This window comes from Puma concolor, chromosome B2 (genome assembly GCF_028749965.1).
Source record: "Puma concolor isolate L17-30 chromosome B2, mPumCon1.1.hap2, whole genome shotgun sequence".
In the NCBI taxonomy this organism is placed as follows: Eukaryota; Metazoa; Chordata; class Mammalia; order Carnivora; family Felidae; genus Puma; species Puma concolor.
In genome coordinates this window covers 32,590,628-32,607,536 of record NC_141671.1, presented here as the reverse complement: position 1 = coordinate 32,607,536, position 16,909 = coordinate 32,590,628, and the positions used below count along the sequence as shown (strand labels likewise).

Here is a 16,909-nt window from a genome sequence, read left to right as displayed (position 1 = left end):
GAGGGTGGCCTGGGTGACTCAGTCCGTTACGTGTCCAACTCTTGATTTAGGCTCAGGTCATGATCTCACTATCATGAGATTAAGCCCTGCATTGGGCTCTGGACTGGGTATGGAGCCTGCTTAAGATCCTCTGTCTCCTTCTTCCTCTGCCCCTCCCCCACTGATGCCTGTGCACTTGTGTGTGATCTCCCCCCCCCAAAAAAAAAGATTAAAAAAAAGTTTCTGCTGAAAAATCTGCTGAAGTTTTATGAAGGTTTCCTTAATGATAATGAGCTTTTAATTTTTATTTTAAATATTTTAAATACCCTTCTCAAGTTCCCTGTTTATTGCTGCTGTCACCAGGGAAACACTCCACTTCACCTGGTTCTGGTGGCCAGCTGGCCTGAAGTTTGCAGGTCCCCCACAAAGGTAACCAAAAGAGAAAGTTCTCTAGTAACTCCCACCCTCAGGGCACAACAAGAAGCAACAGACCCAGGAGCTCAATTGTTCTGCAAAACAGGTTGATTAGCTTATCACCATAGCTGTAGCCTGAGCAGCAGTCTTCTAATTAAACACACATCTAAGGGGCTGGCTGTAAACCTTTCTGGAGACTTCAAAGGGCAGTCATTATTCTAGTCTGAAAAGGGTGTATAAGCTCCTTTCTGTAAGGTACTGGTGAGCTATAATAAGGTAAACGGAGAGCACACAGACTGCATCAACTGGTCTCTGTTCCCTGAGAGCACCTCTGCATACCTTAGAAGTGTGCCAAACCAGAAGCCTGCCCCTCAGGACAAATTTGCAAGCCAAATAGGCCTCTTCCTCAGAAAGACTGGGCGTGTGTTTCAGTCTGCTCCCTGTGCAGTATCCTGGGAGCATTCCTCCACCAAGAATCAGTCCTACAGACAATTGCCAAGAACTGCCTCTCTGATTGTTGTAGTCCTATGTGAACCTGAGACACAAGTCCCAGTGCCCTTGGAGCCAGGCAATTAAGGGACACCTCTTTGGGTGGCAGCTGCAAAAACCAGGTCACCAGGCATAAAATCCAGTGCACCAGACATATGTAGAAGCTCCCCTCTGGGAGATATTAATGCTGTAGAACACGGCAGAGGGATAGCACAAAGATGATGCCCACTGGTGAAAGCAAGGCAGAGGGCATTACAAGGATGGGAACTGCCATGAGAAAAGAAAAGAAATGATAAAAAAAAAAAAAAAAAAGGAGAATGATAAGAAAATAAGAAGAAAAGAAAAAAGGCAAATAAATAAAGGAAAAGGTGACTGAAAAAAGATTGCACTTGTTGGCTTTTTAGCAAGGCAGAGGGGAGTGTGGGAAGATGGTATTTACAAGCATCTGTACCCAGAGAGTGTTCCCAGAGGCCCCTGTCCCTAAGACCAATACTTAAAAATAAGTCTCTTTCATATAAGTCTGGGCATGTTTCAAAGGGCTGTTTCTCTGCTGGACCCTGGGGCAGGTGGATCTTCATGGGCCCTTTAAGAGCTGTTTCTTGGGGCGCCTGGGTGGCGCAGTCGGTTAAGCGTCCGACTTCAGCCAGGTCACGATCTCGCAGTCTGTGAGTTCCAGCCCCGCGTCAGGCTCTGGGCTGATGGCTCGGAGCCTGGAGCCTGTTTCCGATTCTGTGTCTCCCTCTCTCTCTGCCCCTCCCCCGTTCATGCTCTGTCTCTCTCTGTCCCAAATAAATAAATAAACGTTGAAAAAAAAAAAAAAAAAAAAAGAGCTGTTTCTTCTGGCGGGGGTACCTGGGTGGCTCAGTTGGTTAAGTGTCTGACTTCGGCTCAGGTCATGATCTCATGATTTGTGGGTTCTTATGGGTTTGAGCCCTGTGTTGGGCTCTGTGCTGACAGCTCAGAGCCTGGAGCCTGTTCAGATTCCTTGTCTCCCTCTCTCTCTGCCCCTTCTCTGCTGTCTCTCTCTCTCTCCTTCAAAAATAAATAAATATTAAAAAAATTTTTTTTTAAAGAGCTGTTTCTCCTGTAGTAATGCTGACAATACTGACCCCTTCTTTGGCCCTCCATCTTGTTCTTACCCATGCAATGACCTCCCTTGGGGATTAATGTTCCAGGCCTCTTGGAGGTTAGTGTATGCCATGACTGAAATGCAGGAAGTCTTGTTCTAGCCTTCGCTAAAGTTGTTTAGATACCTAGTAGAGATAACACAGTCACCTCCACCCCTTTCTGCCACACAGGTGCTTCCACAAGGTCTGTTAAACGTTAAGACACTTTGACCTCACCACAACCCCTTGCTCTATAAAATGCATGGGTTAAGATCCAGACTTTGCAGAGAATAGCTGCACAGCACATGGATCATTGCCTGCCTGATGCCCCGTCAGTAAGTTACCTGAATAAAACTGCATAAACTCGATGGAGTCACCTGCCTCATTTTCCTGGTCTCAAAGTGCCTTCTCAGTTTGGAGGATACTTTACTGTCCCTCTTCTACCTTCAAACACTCAGTTTGCCACAGCCCCCTGCGTCTCATGGGCATTAGCCCCATCAGTCGTCAAAACCAGATGCTTTGGGGGTTTGTCTCTCAGGTGTTGGTCTTAAAAGCTGGAGTGCCTGATGTGGGGTATGAGCCCTTCAGTCCTCAGGGAGAAACTCTGGGCTTTGAGATCTCTCCTATTATGGCTGCCTGCTGGCCTGGGAGTTTGTGGTGACATTGTATCTTAGCCTCTCCTACTAACTTCCATTTGGCTTCCCTCTCTTTTGCCCTATGTAAAGGGGTTACCCTGCCAGTTTTACTTGTTTTTGTTTTCATTTTTTTTCTTTTCAGAGGAAAATGTTCCACATGTAGCTACAGATTCAGTGTGTCCATGGGAAGAGGTGTGTTCAGGATCTTCCTCTGTCACCATTTTGAACTGAAACCTGCATTTCTTGTATTTGTTGTCTTCTTTCATATCCCATGGTGCAAAGGGACCCATGTGTGTCTTTTTCTTTGAGAACACAGAGACATAGGACACCAACATGATATGGGTTCATTAAGGGCTTCCTTCTAGCTCAGGTAAACATGCCAAGTCACAGAATGCAGAAGACCCAAGGGAAAACAGGGAAGGAACCAAGGAAATCTTCAGATTCACATGTAACCAAAATTCAGGAGTATAAATGAAAACCATGATTGTTATGTGATAGAATCCTCCCTTTATCTCCTTTTTAAATACTTCTTTTCCTTGAAACTATGTGAAAGGGGTGATTTTCACTCCATGTTTATTTGAGAAAAGCTTCTAAAGACATGTGAGCAGAAGGTGAGTTCCAATGCAGGGGAGGCTGAAAGGGCTGCATTCACTGGGGGCCGGGAGAGAATGAAGATAAGGAACTGCAGTCAGTACTGGGGCTTCCAGGTCAAGGACGGGGTGGAGGGAGCCATCAGGAAGCATGGGTTCTGCGGGGTCACTGAAGCCAGGGCAAACCAGATCCTGAGAAAGCACCGTGTTTGTGGAAGAAATATGGGCCCTTTCCTGGTTAAAGAGATGCTTTCTACAGGGCCACTGATTTACAGAGAACTAACTTTTAAAGCAGCAAGATTTCTTCCCCTAGCCAAGCTGGGAACCTTTTCACTCTGCAAAGAAGCTTGAAAAGAAGGTTCTTCCTGGAGTGTCAGCATCTCCACTTCAGCTCAGGAGTCCTGCAGAAGACAGAGCAGAGTGTTGTTCCCAGACCCACCTCCACAAGCAGCTTCCTCTCCCCTCTCTCAGGGCCTCGTGTCAAAGCACCACCGTAAGAAGAACATATTCTTAAGTATCCTTGAACCAAAGCTACTTTCGAGTGCAAACCATTTATTAACAGGTGAAAAGAAGCTTTACTGCAAACTGTCTGATCACATTTCAGTCTTCCTATGATTTCTGTCTCCTGGCTTGTTGTCTCTACATCAGTTCTAAGAGGCCAAGTCTATCTCTACAAGAGGATTAAAGGCATTACCTGTTGGTGGAAGTCCAGAGTGTCCTGCAAGAGAGGGGGAACATATATACTTAAAAGTATGGCGGCAAGTCTGTCCCCAGATACAATGTCCCCAGCCCCAGAGACCACTCCTTAGACTTCTCTAACACCACCACCCACATCACATGATGGCAGGGCTGAGAGGAGAGCAGAAAGTGAGAGGGGTGACCCATGAAATTTCTGTCATACAAATCCACTGTGATTTCATTAGTGGTTCCTTCTGCATTTGCCCCTGGGATTCTACCCAAGATCTCCATGCGCTTCCAGGAAATGTCTGGATTTCCAGGAAATTTCCAGGTTAAAGAGATGTTTTATAAAGAGCCACTGATACACAGAGAAATAACTTTAAAAAAGCCATATTTCTTCCCCTAAAAATTCTACGGGGAGTCTCAATTACCAACAGGTGCCTTACCTTTCTGATTCCGGAAGTAGATGAACAGCCCCACCACCAGGAAGAGCAGACCCAGAACAAAGCCCCCGATTCCACTCAGCATCTTGCTCTGTGCAGAGTCAGACTGTACCCCTGAGAGAAGAAGCTAGTTGTAGTGATGTTTATCCCTAGTCCTCCTTCTCCAACTGAGACTCAGATTCAGAGCGTTGAGAATGGGGGAAGAAGTCTGCCTGAAGGTACTAGAATAATTGGACGTTACCATAAAAGAGATTTAAAAATCACACTGAATATATAATAGACTCAGGCAATGAAGTCGTTTTAAATATCACAGCTCTGTTAAATCCACTACTTCAACATTTGATGGAGGAGGAGCGTGGGACTCCATGAGGTTTAAGTAGCTTGTCCAGGGGAACAGAGCTAATAGAAACCTGAGGTGAGATTGGACTCTCCTCATGTCAGGAAGGTCCCTACATTGTAGATGACGTACCTCTTTTTAGGTCACAATGGGTAACTCAGAGCAACAGTGCCAAAAGCACAAGTCCAACCCGAGGTGGGGGGCTGGTGCCCAGGGTCAAGGGGGAACCATGAACTGTGATATCACAGGGAGGCTCAAAACAGGCATGACCTCTTTCTGCCTGCCAGGCATAACTGTCTCCCAAGGAGTAAGGTCTTTGTGGAAACAATCACTTGGCTACCCCCAGGGACCTGTGGTGAGGAGAACATGGAGCAAATGACAGTATGATGTGGGGAGAGGAGAGACCTAACACTCAGGGAAAGCAAAGTCCCCTCCCTGCTGGGCGAGGAACTTATGAGATCAGAAAGCTACTCACTCCATTTCACGGTGAGAGGGCTCGTGCGACTTGGATGCTCCACGTGGCAGGTGTAGACCTCTCCACTCTGAGGAACTGTTTCCAGCATCACCAGGGTCTGGAAGGTCCAGTCTCCATTACGGATCAGGCCTGTGGACACGACCCCAGTCTCCTCCTCCTGGCCGTTCCGGAACCACTTGACCTCAATGTGGCCTGGATAGAAACCATTCACGGAGCAGACCAGGAGGTTGTGGTGCTGCAGGGGCTGCGTCTTCGAGGGGAACACGGTCACTGTCGGCTCAACTAGAAGACAAGTGGTAGCGGGACTAAGTGAGGAAGACAGTCTCCCTGGCTGGCTGCCCTCCTGCCTCCGGTCTCTGGTCCCAGGCTGCATCTCGTGCAGGCCTCCCTCAAAGCTGGCCATGTGGCCCAGTACCAGCCAGTCTCATGAGTCTTGAATTCAATCCTGACAGCACAGGCCTATTAGAATCGAGACGTGTTATGGAAATTTATGTGTTTTTTTTCCATAGTGTGAAACAGTTATTCATTGTTGAAGTGTTTACAAATCTTTGCCTGACATAAGATATATTAATTGAAGGTATCACATCTGGAGCTAGGCTGCCTGGGCTTAAATCCAAGCTCTGACTCTTACTAGTTGAACCTGGGAGAATTTTTAAATTCTTCTGTGCCTTAGTTGAGTCTCACCTACAAAGGGGAAAATACATTAACATACCTCTTAGGCTTTTATGAGGATCAATGGATCTAAAATATGTAAAATAGTGGCTGGAACTCAGCTTTCATAATATGTTAGCTATTTACTGTTTTTGTTTACTTTGAGAGAAAATATGATTCAAAGCATTGTGAATGAGTTGGGAAACAGCAGTTGTCTAGATGGGGATAAAAGGTAGGAAATCCAGGGAATGTTACCTCAGTGCACTCACACCTTAGAAAATGACAGAATTAGGGGCGCCTGGGTGGCGCAGTCGGTTAAGCGGCCGACTTCAGCCAGGTCACGATCTCGCGGTCCGTGAGTTCGAGCCCCGCGTCGGGCTCTGGGCTGATGGCTCAGAGCCTGGAGCCTGTTTCCGATTCTGTGTCTCCCTCTCTCTCTGCCCCTCCCCTGTTCATGCTCTGTCTCTCTCTGTCCCAAAAATAAATAAAAAAACGTTGAAAAAAAATTAAAAAAAAAAAAGAAAATGACAGAAATGGTTCCACCCTGGGAGGCAGGAACACACAGAGATGGTTTTATGGATCTCTGAGTTGAGTCTCAAGAAAAGCATGATCCTGAAGAAGAGCGAAAGAAGGAAGGAAAGTCATTCATTAAAAAGTTCTTATCTTTACACTCAGGTGATCCATCTCTATCCTTGGCAACAACAACAACAACGACGACAACAACAACAAAAAGCCACATTTATTGGAATTGTTATTTTATAATTATCTCTTTTTCTCAACTGATATTTGAAGCCAGGGCAGCGTCTGGGATTCGTTAGTTTTGCGTTTACCATTTGAGACCATCTTTGACACTATCAGGCCCTCACTTAATACAATTGTTTTAAAAGAAATGGAAAACTTGGTGGACAACATTTATATAATACTACAAAGTAGTAGATTTCAGATTGGTGGTGAATCATTGGCAACAATTTTACAGTATATTTCAGTAAGTAAAAATGTGTAAATTCTTAACATGGAAAATAAAAAACAGAATGAGATATATACCCAAAAATGGTGAAAATGCTGAATCAAATAGCAGCTAAGTGTCAATCTTACTACATAGGGAACCCATAAAATTACTGAAAAAAACTGGGATCTCAGAGATAATAGGATAATAGAAAATACTTAGGGCAGTAATTATAATTGGCATATAAATATGTGAAAAAAATAGAAGCTAAGAAAAAAAAATAGAGAAATTTCCAACTTAGTGTCAATATTGAAAGAACCTAACAAAGGGGATTGTGAAGTAAATTGCTGTAACTACAAATAGTATTGGCTACTTAAATATGATTGACATTATAAAAAGAGATACATCAGTATGTTAATGATAAGAATCAAAATTACAATTCGAAAGGTAGTTTTACAATCATTTCAACTATGTGTAAACATATTCTCTAAGAAAAGAAAAAAGTCCTAGGAAATTTACCTAACAGAAGCCTTAGAGAGAGTAGAGGTGCCTCAAAGTTTCCCAGCCCTCAACAATTAGTCTGATATTTTTTTTTTCCTCAGTGGAATGCTTATGTACACAGAGGCACACTTATTTTAGGGTTTTCAGAATTAAAAAAATTTTTTTTAATGTTTATTTATTTCGAGAAAGAGACAGTGACAGAGCATGAGCAGGAGAGGGGCAGACAGAGAGGGAGACAGAATCCAAATCTGGGTCCAGGCTCTGAGCTGTCAATACAGAGCCTGACTTGGGGCTCAGACTCACTGAGAGATCATGACCTGAACCAAAGTTGGATGCTTAACTGATTGAGCCACCCAGGTGCCTCTATCTCAGAATTTTCAGAATTAAGAAAGGCATGTGCTAAAACAGAAAAATCCTACAAGAGAACAGGCAGTAATTTCTCAGAGACTGGCTATAGTAACATTTTTCTAGATATGGCTCCCAAGGCAAAGGAAACAAAAGGAAAATAAACTATTGGGACTATATCCAAATAACCTTTTGTACAATGAAGGAAATCATCAACAAGACAAAAAGGCAACCTACTGAATGAAAGAAGATATTTGAAAATTATATATACTCTAAGGGGTCAATATCCAGAATATATAAAGAACTTATAAACTCAATACACACACACACACACACACACACACACACACACACACACACACACACATCTGATTGAATGCCTGGCTGGCTCAGTAGGTAGGGCATGCAACTCTTGATCTTGGGATTGTGAGTTTGAGCCTCGTGATGGATACAGAGATTACTCAAGAATAAACAATCTTAAAAAAAATTAAAATCTTAAAAAAATCTGATTAAAAAATGGGCAGACATTTCCCAAGGAACACATACAGATGGCTAACAGACACATGAAAAGATGCTCAACATCACCAATCATCAAGGAAATGCAAATCAAAACCACAATGAAATATTACATTATACCATTCAGAATGGCTAAAATACAAAAGATCAGAAGTTACAAGTGTGGTCAAGGATTTGGAGAAAAAGGAACCCCCTATACACTGTTTATGGGAATGCAAATTGGTGCAGCCACTGTAGAACAGAGTATGGAGCATCCTCAAAAAAAAAAAATTAGAAATACCATATGATCTAATAATTTCACTCCTAGGTATCTATCTGATGAAAATAAAAACACTAATTCAAAAAGATATATACACTCCTATGTTTATTGCAACATTATTTACAATAGCCAAGATATGGAAACAACCTAAGTGTCCATCAATAGAAGAATGGATAAGGAGGATGTGGTACATATATACAATGGAGTATTACACAGCCATAAAAAATGGGATTCTTGCCATTTGGATAACATGGGGGGATCTAGAGGGTATTATGCTAAGTGAACTAAGTCAGACTCATAAAGACAAATACCGTTTGATTTCATTCATGAGGAATCTAAAAACACCACGTGAATAAACAAACAAAAAGGAGAATCACGCCTAGAAATACAGAGAACAAACTGATGGTTGCCAAATGGAAAGGAGGTGGGCAATGGACAAAATGTGTGAAGGGGAGTGGGAGATTCAGGCTTCCAGTTATGAGATGAGTAAACCATGGGAATAGGAGGCACGACACAAAGACTATAGTCAATGACACTGTAATAGTCACGTATGGTGACAGATGGTACATTTGTGCTGGGCACTGATTAGTGTATAACTTGTCAAAGGTGTTATGTTGTACACCTGAAACTAATGAAACATTGTTATGTCAACAACACTAAATGAAAAAAAAATTAAGAAAAAAAGAAAGAAAGAAGGGCACACATGTCAGAAACAGAGTGTGACTGGCCTCACATTCTCCCCACTCTTTTCTATCCTCATCTGCCTTCTGGTAAACATTCACCCCCAATTGGAGACACTGTCCTCTGCCTTCTCCATGTCTCCAATGACCTGCCCCAGTCAGTCCACCACCTCCAGCCCCTATACTGTCTAACCTCTGCCTCAGAGGCCACCAAGGATGCCTGACACCCCCCTCTGCTCCCTCTCCCCACACACCCTCCCTCCCTGCCCCCACATCTAGGCCCACAGCCCCCCTCACACCCATTCTCTGTCCCCCTCACATCACAGGGCACCCCTCCCACACTGTCCTCACAGTCACACACGGACACACCACACTGTCCACATGGTCACACATGGTCCCCAGAGTCACACACGGACACATCCACGCCCTCCCCACAGTCACACACGGACACACCACACTGTCCCCACAGTCACACAAGGACACAACCACGCTGTCCCCACAGTCATAAAGGCACACCACACTCCCTGACGTCGCACTCTGGCAGGGATCCCCGTGACGTGCTCTTGCTCAACACCCTGTAGGCTCACTGGGACCCAGTCTCTGTCTCACAGTCGCACACGCGCAGCCCCGGCCGCCCCCAGCCCCCCTGCCCCGCTCACCTCGACGCTGCACCGCGAAGCTGTCAAAAACACCGTAGTTGTGTCTGCAGAGCCAGTCCACCGCTGTCCGCCTCCTCTCCATGACGTCCTTCAGCCCATTCCAGTACTTGGCAGTGGGCCGCCCCAGCTCCGTCACCGCCCGGAACTCCCCCACTTCGCTGTCAAAGCGCACATACTCCTCACCGTTATAGACGTGTCTCCGCAGGTACCGCACCCGCTCCGTCCCGTTGGTGAAATGGCACTCCGCCTTCCACATATTTAAGAAATGTGCTGTGGGGACAGGGCGACACGGTCACACAGGGGCTCCTGGAAGACACTGTCGCCGCCACCACTCGGGGTGTCCACCCACAACCCCAAACCACCAGCACCCACGGCTCTTCTCTCCTCTGCCGGCGGGGGCGGAGGGATGCGGGAAGGTGACCCCTCTCCTGGGAGCTTCTGCAGGTCACTGGGTTCCGGTTCAGAGGTGGACCTCCCAGCCTGAGGATTTGCCCCTCACCGCCTCCTCCTGGACGCCTCCTCCCGATGGACACCCACCTCTCTCCTCGCCTCCCACAGCCCTTTCCTGGCCTCACACACGTCCCACCTGCGTCCCCCTCCCCCACCCCCACCCAACACTTGGTCTGAGCTGAGCTGGCTCAGGCCCCTGGGAACCCAGAGAAGGGAAACACCCCCACATCCCCTCCAATCGCAGGGCTTAAAATTTAGGGAAAGTGATGGACAAAACCCAGCCAGGCAGGACTTTATTTACCTGGGGGGAGAAATGTCACAAGACAAGCCTGCAGTTCTAGAGCAGGGGATAACTGGGTGATCTGAGTTTCCTTAGGGTGCCAGACAGGTGGTGTCAAGGGGGATGTTTAGGATGTGACAGGAAAGAGTAACTAGATGTGAACTAGAGGGCGTGTGTGTGTGTGTGTGTGTGTGTGTGTGTTTGGGAGAAAGGAAGGCACATTTCAGGTAAGGGTAATACAATGTGCAAAAGCCTGAAAGAGCTGATGGTGAATTTGCTTGGGAAACCAGAAGAAAAGAGTTCACTGAAGCACAGTGAGAGGAGGAAAGGGAAACGATTAGGAAAGGAGAGTAGGAAAGGAGAAATCACATGGGGCTGGGCACTTAAAGCCTGAGGGTGATGTTAGGATTTTGACTTTATATTACATATAATGGGAGACTATGAAGAGTTTTAAGGAGAGTAAAACTGTGATCCTAATACAGGGTCACAATCCCACTTCCGAATTTCTAAATCCAGGAAGCTCAGAAAATCAAGTGTTTTTTTTTTTTGGTGCCAAAATTCATACGGCAAATATGATCTGATGAATTAAGGAGTCAAATGTGTCTCAGAGCTCTTACTTGTGATTCTGTAGCTTTAATATGTGTAAGAATAGATATATATGATATAAATGTATATAGATTTGGTGTTTTTGTCTGTATGTCATTTAACTGTGAAAATAAAGTTAATTTCTTTATCAGGACCCATAAAATGGAGGCCACCCCAGCATCTCACTCACATCCCAAATCTAAACTTAAGTCATCCTGCACTTACAGGAAACACCTGTCAAGCAATCTTAACAGATACCAATCACAATTCTCCAACTCAGGTTTAGCTAGCTTACCTGACTTTGGAAAGTCACACCTGCTCACCTTACAAGGAAATCCCTAACCTTCTAGCCAATCATGCACTGTCTCCATGTTCCCTCTTCTAATGCTCTATAAATATTCAAATCCCTAGGGGAAAGTGCTCCACGGTTTGTGAGTCACTTTACTCCCCCATCCATGGATTATTTTGCCTTGAATAAAGGATATCACATAGTTTACTAAATTGATTTAGTTTTGTCATTTGACAATGCCAAAAGAGTTAAAGAATAACCCTGTGGTTAAAAGTGAGGGATGGGGGGTCTGGGTGGCTCAGTCGGTTGTGCCTGACTTCAGCTCAGGTCGTGATCTCACTGTTTGTGGGTTTGAGCCCCACATTGGGCTCTGTGCTTACAGCTCAGAGCCGGGAGCCTGTTTCAGGTTCTGTCTCTGTCTCCTCTGCTTGTGCTCTCTCTCTCTCAAGAATAAAATAAACATTAAAACAAAGTAATATGGATAAATGGAAGCTTCTGATATCATCAATGGTCTAGAAAATAGAATTACTGCAGAAATGTGAGGCATTGTACTGGAAAATATTTGTGTCAGTCACCACTATTTAAAACTTAAAAACGCACGTTGTTGAAAGTCGATAAAGATGTAATGAGCAAAAGCTCATGAAATATTGAAAAACTTGGCTTAAAGCAAAAAATAAAAATGAAGAGTTGCACTTGCTTTGAATGAATGGATTCAACACAAAAGGCGGTGAATTTGTGCAACTGTCTAGTAATGAAACAAGCTAAAATTAACCATGGAATACTCAATTGGAGGATGAGTGTGTATATAACGTGTGAGTGTAGAAATGTTAGAAGTAGTACAGTATAAAGCAGTTTTCAGCCTCAGCACTATATAGACATTTTGGGCCACATCATTTTTGTAATTGTGGATTGGGGAGGCCTGTTCTGGACATAGTAGGCTGTTTACCAGCCTCCCTGGCCTCTACCCACTTGTTGTCAGAGGAAAACCCTAGTGTGAGAACCATAATTGGCTCCAGATATTGTCAAATAATCATGGGGTGAAGAAACAGGGAGGAGGGGTGGTGAGCTATCTCTGCATGACAACCACTAGTGAAAACCATCTGGAAAAAACTGGTGAAAAAGTCACTGTTAATCATGAAGAAGCTGAAAATTACATGGAAAAAAGTTCCAGTATCATACCTCTTTAAAATCTGGGTCCTACATGAAACTTACATTTTCAAAAAATCTAGTTCTAATGGAGAGCTGTTTTTCCAGCAAAATAAATGTGTTCAGGACCAAAGTTTACTGGTTTCTTTGTCTTGGCAATCAGTTGCTGTTATATTATGATTTATAATAAGAAATATATACTTGGTCTTAGTCTGAGTTTCTGGCACAGAACTCCTGAGACTCTAGAAATGTCCTAAGTGATAAGAGCAATAAAGGTGTCTTTTGTTATGTTGATGAGGTGACTTTTGGATACCCCTTTGGGATTGGGGCTTGTTGTCAGGAGAATCAACCAAGTGGGTTGAAACTTTTAGTCCCATGCCCCTGACCTCCAGGGAGGGCGGAAACGCTGAAGCTGGAGTTCGGTCATCATGGTCAAGGATTTAATCAATGATGCTTATGTGATGAGGCCTCCATAAAAGTCCAAAAGTCATGGTTCAGGGAGCTTTTGGGTTAGTGAACAGGTGGAGATTCTGGGAGACTGGCATGCTTGGCGAGGGCCAAAAAGTTCTGTGCCCTTTCCTCATACCTGCCCTGTGCTCTTTTATTCTTATATTTTAGGTCCAGCTGCTTCCCGATCCCAGAGCACAGTCTTTCCCTGAGATCAACTACTCAAGAGTTATCTCTAATCCATCCTCCATTTCTTTAGCTCCCATTCTCTTTTCAAATGCTCCAGTCCGGTTTCTATTTTGGATATTCGACCGAATCTGCAAACATCAAGTCCACCAAACCCAGTTCACTTTGCTGTCACGTTCTCAATTCACCCACCTCTTGGTGGTACTTACCACAACCGGCCATTCCCTCCTCGGTGAAGAAAACTACTTTCCTTGACTTCCATGTGTTGGGTACCTTTCTCAGTCACCTTGGCTAACTCATTGATTCTTGCCCTCTTCTGTCCCTATGTGACCTCCTCTACTTTCCTGGAATTTAACACAGCACATGTGTCGATGACACCAACATACATACCTCTGGACCTGGCCTCCTCTTGAACTCTCTCTCTGGCCAATGAGAGTTCCACATAAATATCAAAAATCATTTCAAACTTGGGGCACCTGGGTGTCTCAGTCAGTTAAGTGTCCGACTTCAGCTCCGGTCATGATCCCACCATTCGTGGGTTTGAGCCCCACGTCAGACTCTGTGCTGACAACTCAGAGCCCGGAGCCTGCTTTGGATTCTGTGTCTCCCTCTCTCTGCCCCTCCCCTGCTCATGCTTTGTCTCTCTCTCTCTCTCACTCTCTCTCAAAAATAAACATTAAAAAATTTTAAAGAAGAAGTTAAAAACAATCATTTCAAACTGAAAGAAAGTCTTTATTTCTAACCACCACTTCAAATAATTTCCTCTCTCAGTTTTCCCTATCTCAGTACACAGCATCAGCATCCACCTACTCAATATTGAAGACAAAATCCTTAGGGATAAGCTTGATTTTCTACCTACCCACCCCACCCGTTTAATTCATTAACATGTCCTACAAATATCTGTCCCATATCTGTTCACTTCGCCTTCACTACTGTCTTTGTCACCCACTACCACACTAAATGAACCCACAAGTATGTCTTCCCTGGAGAATTATATCATGCTCCCAGATGGTCTCCCTGACTCCATTTGTGGCCTTCTACTTTCCAATCTCCACATGGTGGCTAGAATTATTTTTTAAAACATAAATGGACTCACCTTTATCCCTTATGTAGCCCCACATATCTCTCTAAATAAAAATCAAATTTCTTACCATTGCCATCAGGATCTAAGATGATTTGGCTCCTTTCGTCCTCTCCAACCTTATCTTATGTCACTCTCCAACTTCCTTGCTATGCTTCAGCCACTCTTGCCTTCTTTCTGTCTTCTAAACTCAGCAAACATTTTCCCACACATTGACCTTTCCCCTGTTCCCTCTCCCTGGAACACTTGTCCCTTAGATCCTTCATATGACTGGCTTGTTCTCATCACTCATGTGTCAACTAGTGTCACTTTTCAGGGAGAACTACCTACCCACTGTGCTGAAGTCAGTGAAACCAGTTCTCTCCATTTCACAGTCCTGATATATTTTTTAAAGAGCATTTATAGCTCTGTCTGGAATTTTTTTCTTTTTTGTTAAATATTTATCCTATTATTGTCGTTAGGTAAGTTCCATGACAGTAGGGCCTTTCTTTCTTATCCAAATAGAATTCTCTGATCCTAGAACAGAACCCAGTACATAACAGTTGCTTAAGAGTATCTGTGGCCCAAATGAAGAAACCCAGTGTTCTGGGACCTGATCATTGCAAGTATTCTGGAAGTATGAAGGGGCTCAAGCTCCAACATTCTTTTATTCTGATAATACATTAGATCCCATTTGCTTCCTGTGAAAAATTCAGACAAACTTCCTCTTTCTATTCCTACTAGTCAGAAGACACATTCCCAGGTAAGGAAAAGTGATTTTAAGAAGGAGAACACTTCATTATAATTCATTTCATCCAATGGATCTGTGATAGTGCTGAGGGTCTGGGCAAACAGTGGGGATTTTCAGTAATGGTGATGACATAGCTGAAGAAAGAATAGGGAGGAACTGGAAGTAGAGGGAAAAAAACATGGCTAATTAAGGAGAGGGCATGATGAATGACCCTACAAACTTTGGGGCTAAGACTCCAGGAGGCCAGTGAGATCCCTTGACTTTCAGCCCCAGGAATATAAACAATCTTCACACCACTGGTAACCTGCTCAGGGTGTCCAGTTTGAACCATATGAAATTGCTGACACTTGACTATTTTTGACATATGCAAATAGAATTTCATATAATTTTTTCTGTATTAGTTGAATACCTTCTTGTGGGCTCAGGCCAGAGAAAGGGGAGATGTAGGAGAAGCTGATAGTATAGAAAGGCCAAAATAGATTCATAATGAACACTAACCTGTGGCAGGGTTTTAGAAGATAGCTTAAGTTCTTTAAGGCATCAAAGAACACCCAGGGATGCTCCTTACCCATAGGGTCATTTCAAGTACTAAGGTTCTGTGCTTCAGTTCTAGGGTACTCTCCACAGGAGAAATAGAGGGAGAACAAATCCCAGCATCTGTCAGAGAATCTATAGCACAGGGATACAGGTCTTACAAACCTTAGGGTTTGGGGATAAAGGATAGGGAAATAATGGGGGAGACCCTTTGATATATCTTCACATATTAGGGAGAGGCACCAACATCAGAGATCCTGCTGAGGCCATAACACAAGGTCTTCTAAAAGAGATCTTTCTAATCTCTTTTGACTCCCCATAAAATTTTCAGACAAACTTACCCTTTTTCTGGCATAACTCAACATAAAAAAGGAAACAACTGGATGGGAAACCATTTGGACACCATTATTTCTAAATCTTCTGAAGAACCTGAAGAAAGGGATGGAAGGCTGGAGAGGTTTTATTAGAAGAGAAGTAAGAAGAAATGGACTATATATATGGAGGCCCCTTCTGAAGCTCTTGTAGAAAGGGCAAGCGTGCAGGCTCTTTTTTGTGTGGAAAGAATGGAGGATCCATATAAAAAAGATGGGTGGTCACTGAAGAAAATGTCAGAAATTTCTAAGGGACCTGGCCTGGATGTGGTGACAAAGCTAACTCCCTTTCTACCTCTACCCCACAATAGCTTATGCACCAAGGTATGTACTTACGTGGGGTATCCCTGGCCCAAGCCAGGGGAGGGCTCAGCACCATCAGCATTACCATCAGAGCTGCCATCAAGAAACCTCTAGGGAACCACAGGCATGCCATGTTGGAGAACAGAGAGGACAGGGTCTGGGGAGCAGGCGAATTTCAGTGAGGACTAGGACCATCCTTCACCCACATCCAAAGTAATACCAACGAAGGAATTCATTTTTGTTTCTGGATTGGGTAATCTCTGTGTTGAAAACCAATCAGTCTCAGAGATGAAAAGCATCATCTGTTGCTGGTCAGAGTTTCAGTATTAAGATCCAATTTTGAAACTTAGAATTTCCTGAGTTAGAAAGGTTGGTTTAATTTAGTACTCTTAAGGGTTGATCTAGTTATATGTGAAACATTTTTGGACGTCTATGGTGAGCCAATTTTGTGCTTCACACAAGTTTGAAACTCTAGGAGCATTTATTTCTCTCACTGGAAGACAGAGTTGTTTCAACAAATGTACTTGTGAGTGTATTTAGGAGCTGAAGGGGTGGTGGGAAGAGAATTGTAAGTCAGAAAGACCTTTAATCTTGTCCTTTCTGCACCATAACATAGTGTTGTAGGTTTGGGGAAATTACTTAACCTCTCAAATTACTTAACCTTGAAATGAAGGCCCTGATGGCATTTTATTTATATAAATCGAGGTGGCTGCTGTGTTGTAATTCTAGTTCCTTGAAAAGATTCCCTCATTAGTGTCACTCACTGTTGGACATAACAACATTTGCATTTACCTTATGTAATGA

The 16,909-nt window shown here is 43.9% G+C and overlaps 1 protein-coding gene and 1 long non-coding RNA gene across 4 annotated transcripts in view; one reads left to right on the top strand and one right to left on the bottom strand.

Moving 5' to 3' along the window:
- The window catches only part of LOC147580878 (uncharacterized), a 151,932-nt gene that overhangs the window by 111,677 nt on the left and 23,346 nt on the right, over window positions 1–16,909 (top strand). The gene's annotated exons all lie outside the window — the stretch shown is intronic.
- On the bottom strand, window positions 3,180–16,318 carry LOC112862859 (DLA class II histocompatibility antigen, DR-1 beta chain-like). Of its 2 annotated transcripts, XM_086706543.1 has the most exons (6): window positions 16,139–16,318; window positions 9,704–9,973; window positions 5,147–5,428; window positions 4,338–4,448; window positions 3,908–3,931; window positions 3,180–3,614 (listed from the first exon to the last, which is right to left on the bottom strand). In XM_086706543.1, exons 1-6 carry the CDS (start codon window positions 16,236–16,238, stop codon window positions 3,601–3,603), a joined length of 801 nt encoding a protein of 266 aa, XP_086562669.1. In that variant the 5' UTR covers window positions 16,239–16,318; the 3' UTR covers window positions 3,180–3,600. The 2 variants fall into 2 exon arrangements, with proteins under 2 accessions (XP_086562669.1, XP_086562670.1); XM_086706544.1 differs by lacking the exons at window positions 3,180–3,614; window positions 3,908–3,931 and having other exon boundaries at window positions 4,300–4,448.

Coding starts and splice junctions, on each gene's coding strand:
- LOC112862859 (XM_086706543.1), bottom strand. CDS start 16,238: ATGGCATGCCTGTGGTTCCCTAGAGGTTTCTTGATGGCAGCTCTGATG. Junction 5,429..9,703: donor CTTCGCGGTGCAGCGTCGAG/GTGAGCGGGGCA, acceptor CTTGTCTTCTAG/TTGAGCCGACAGTGACCGTG. Junction 4,449..5,146: donor CCCTCTCACCGTGAAATGGA/GTGAGTAGCTTT, acceptor TTCTTCTCTCAG/GGGTACAGTCTGACTCTGCA.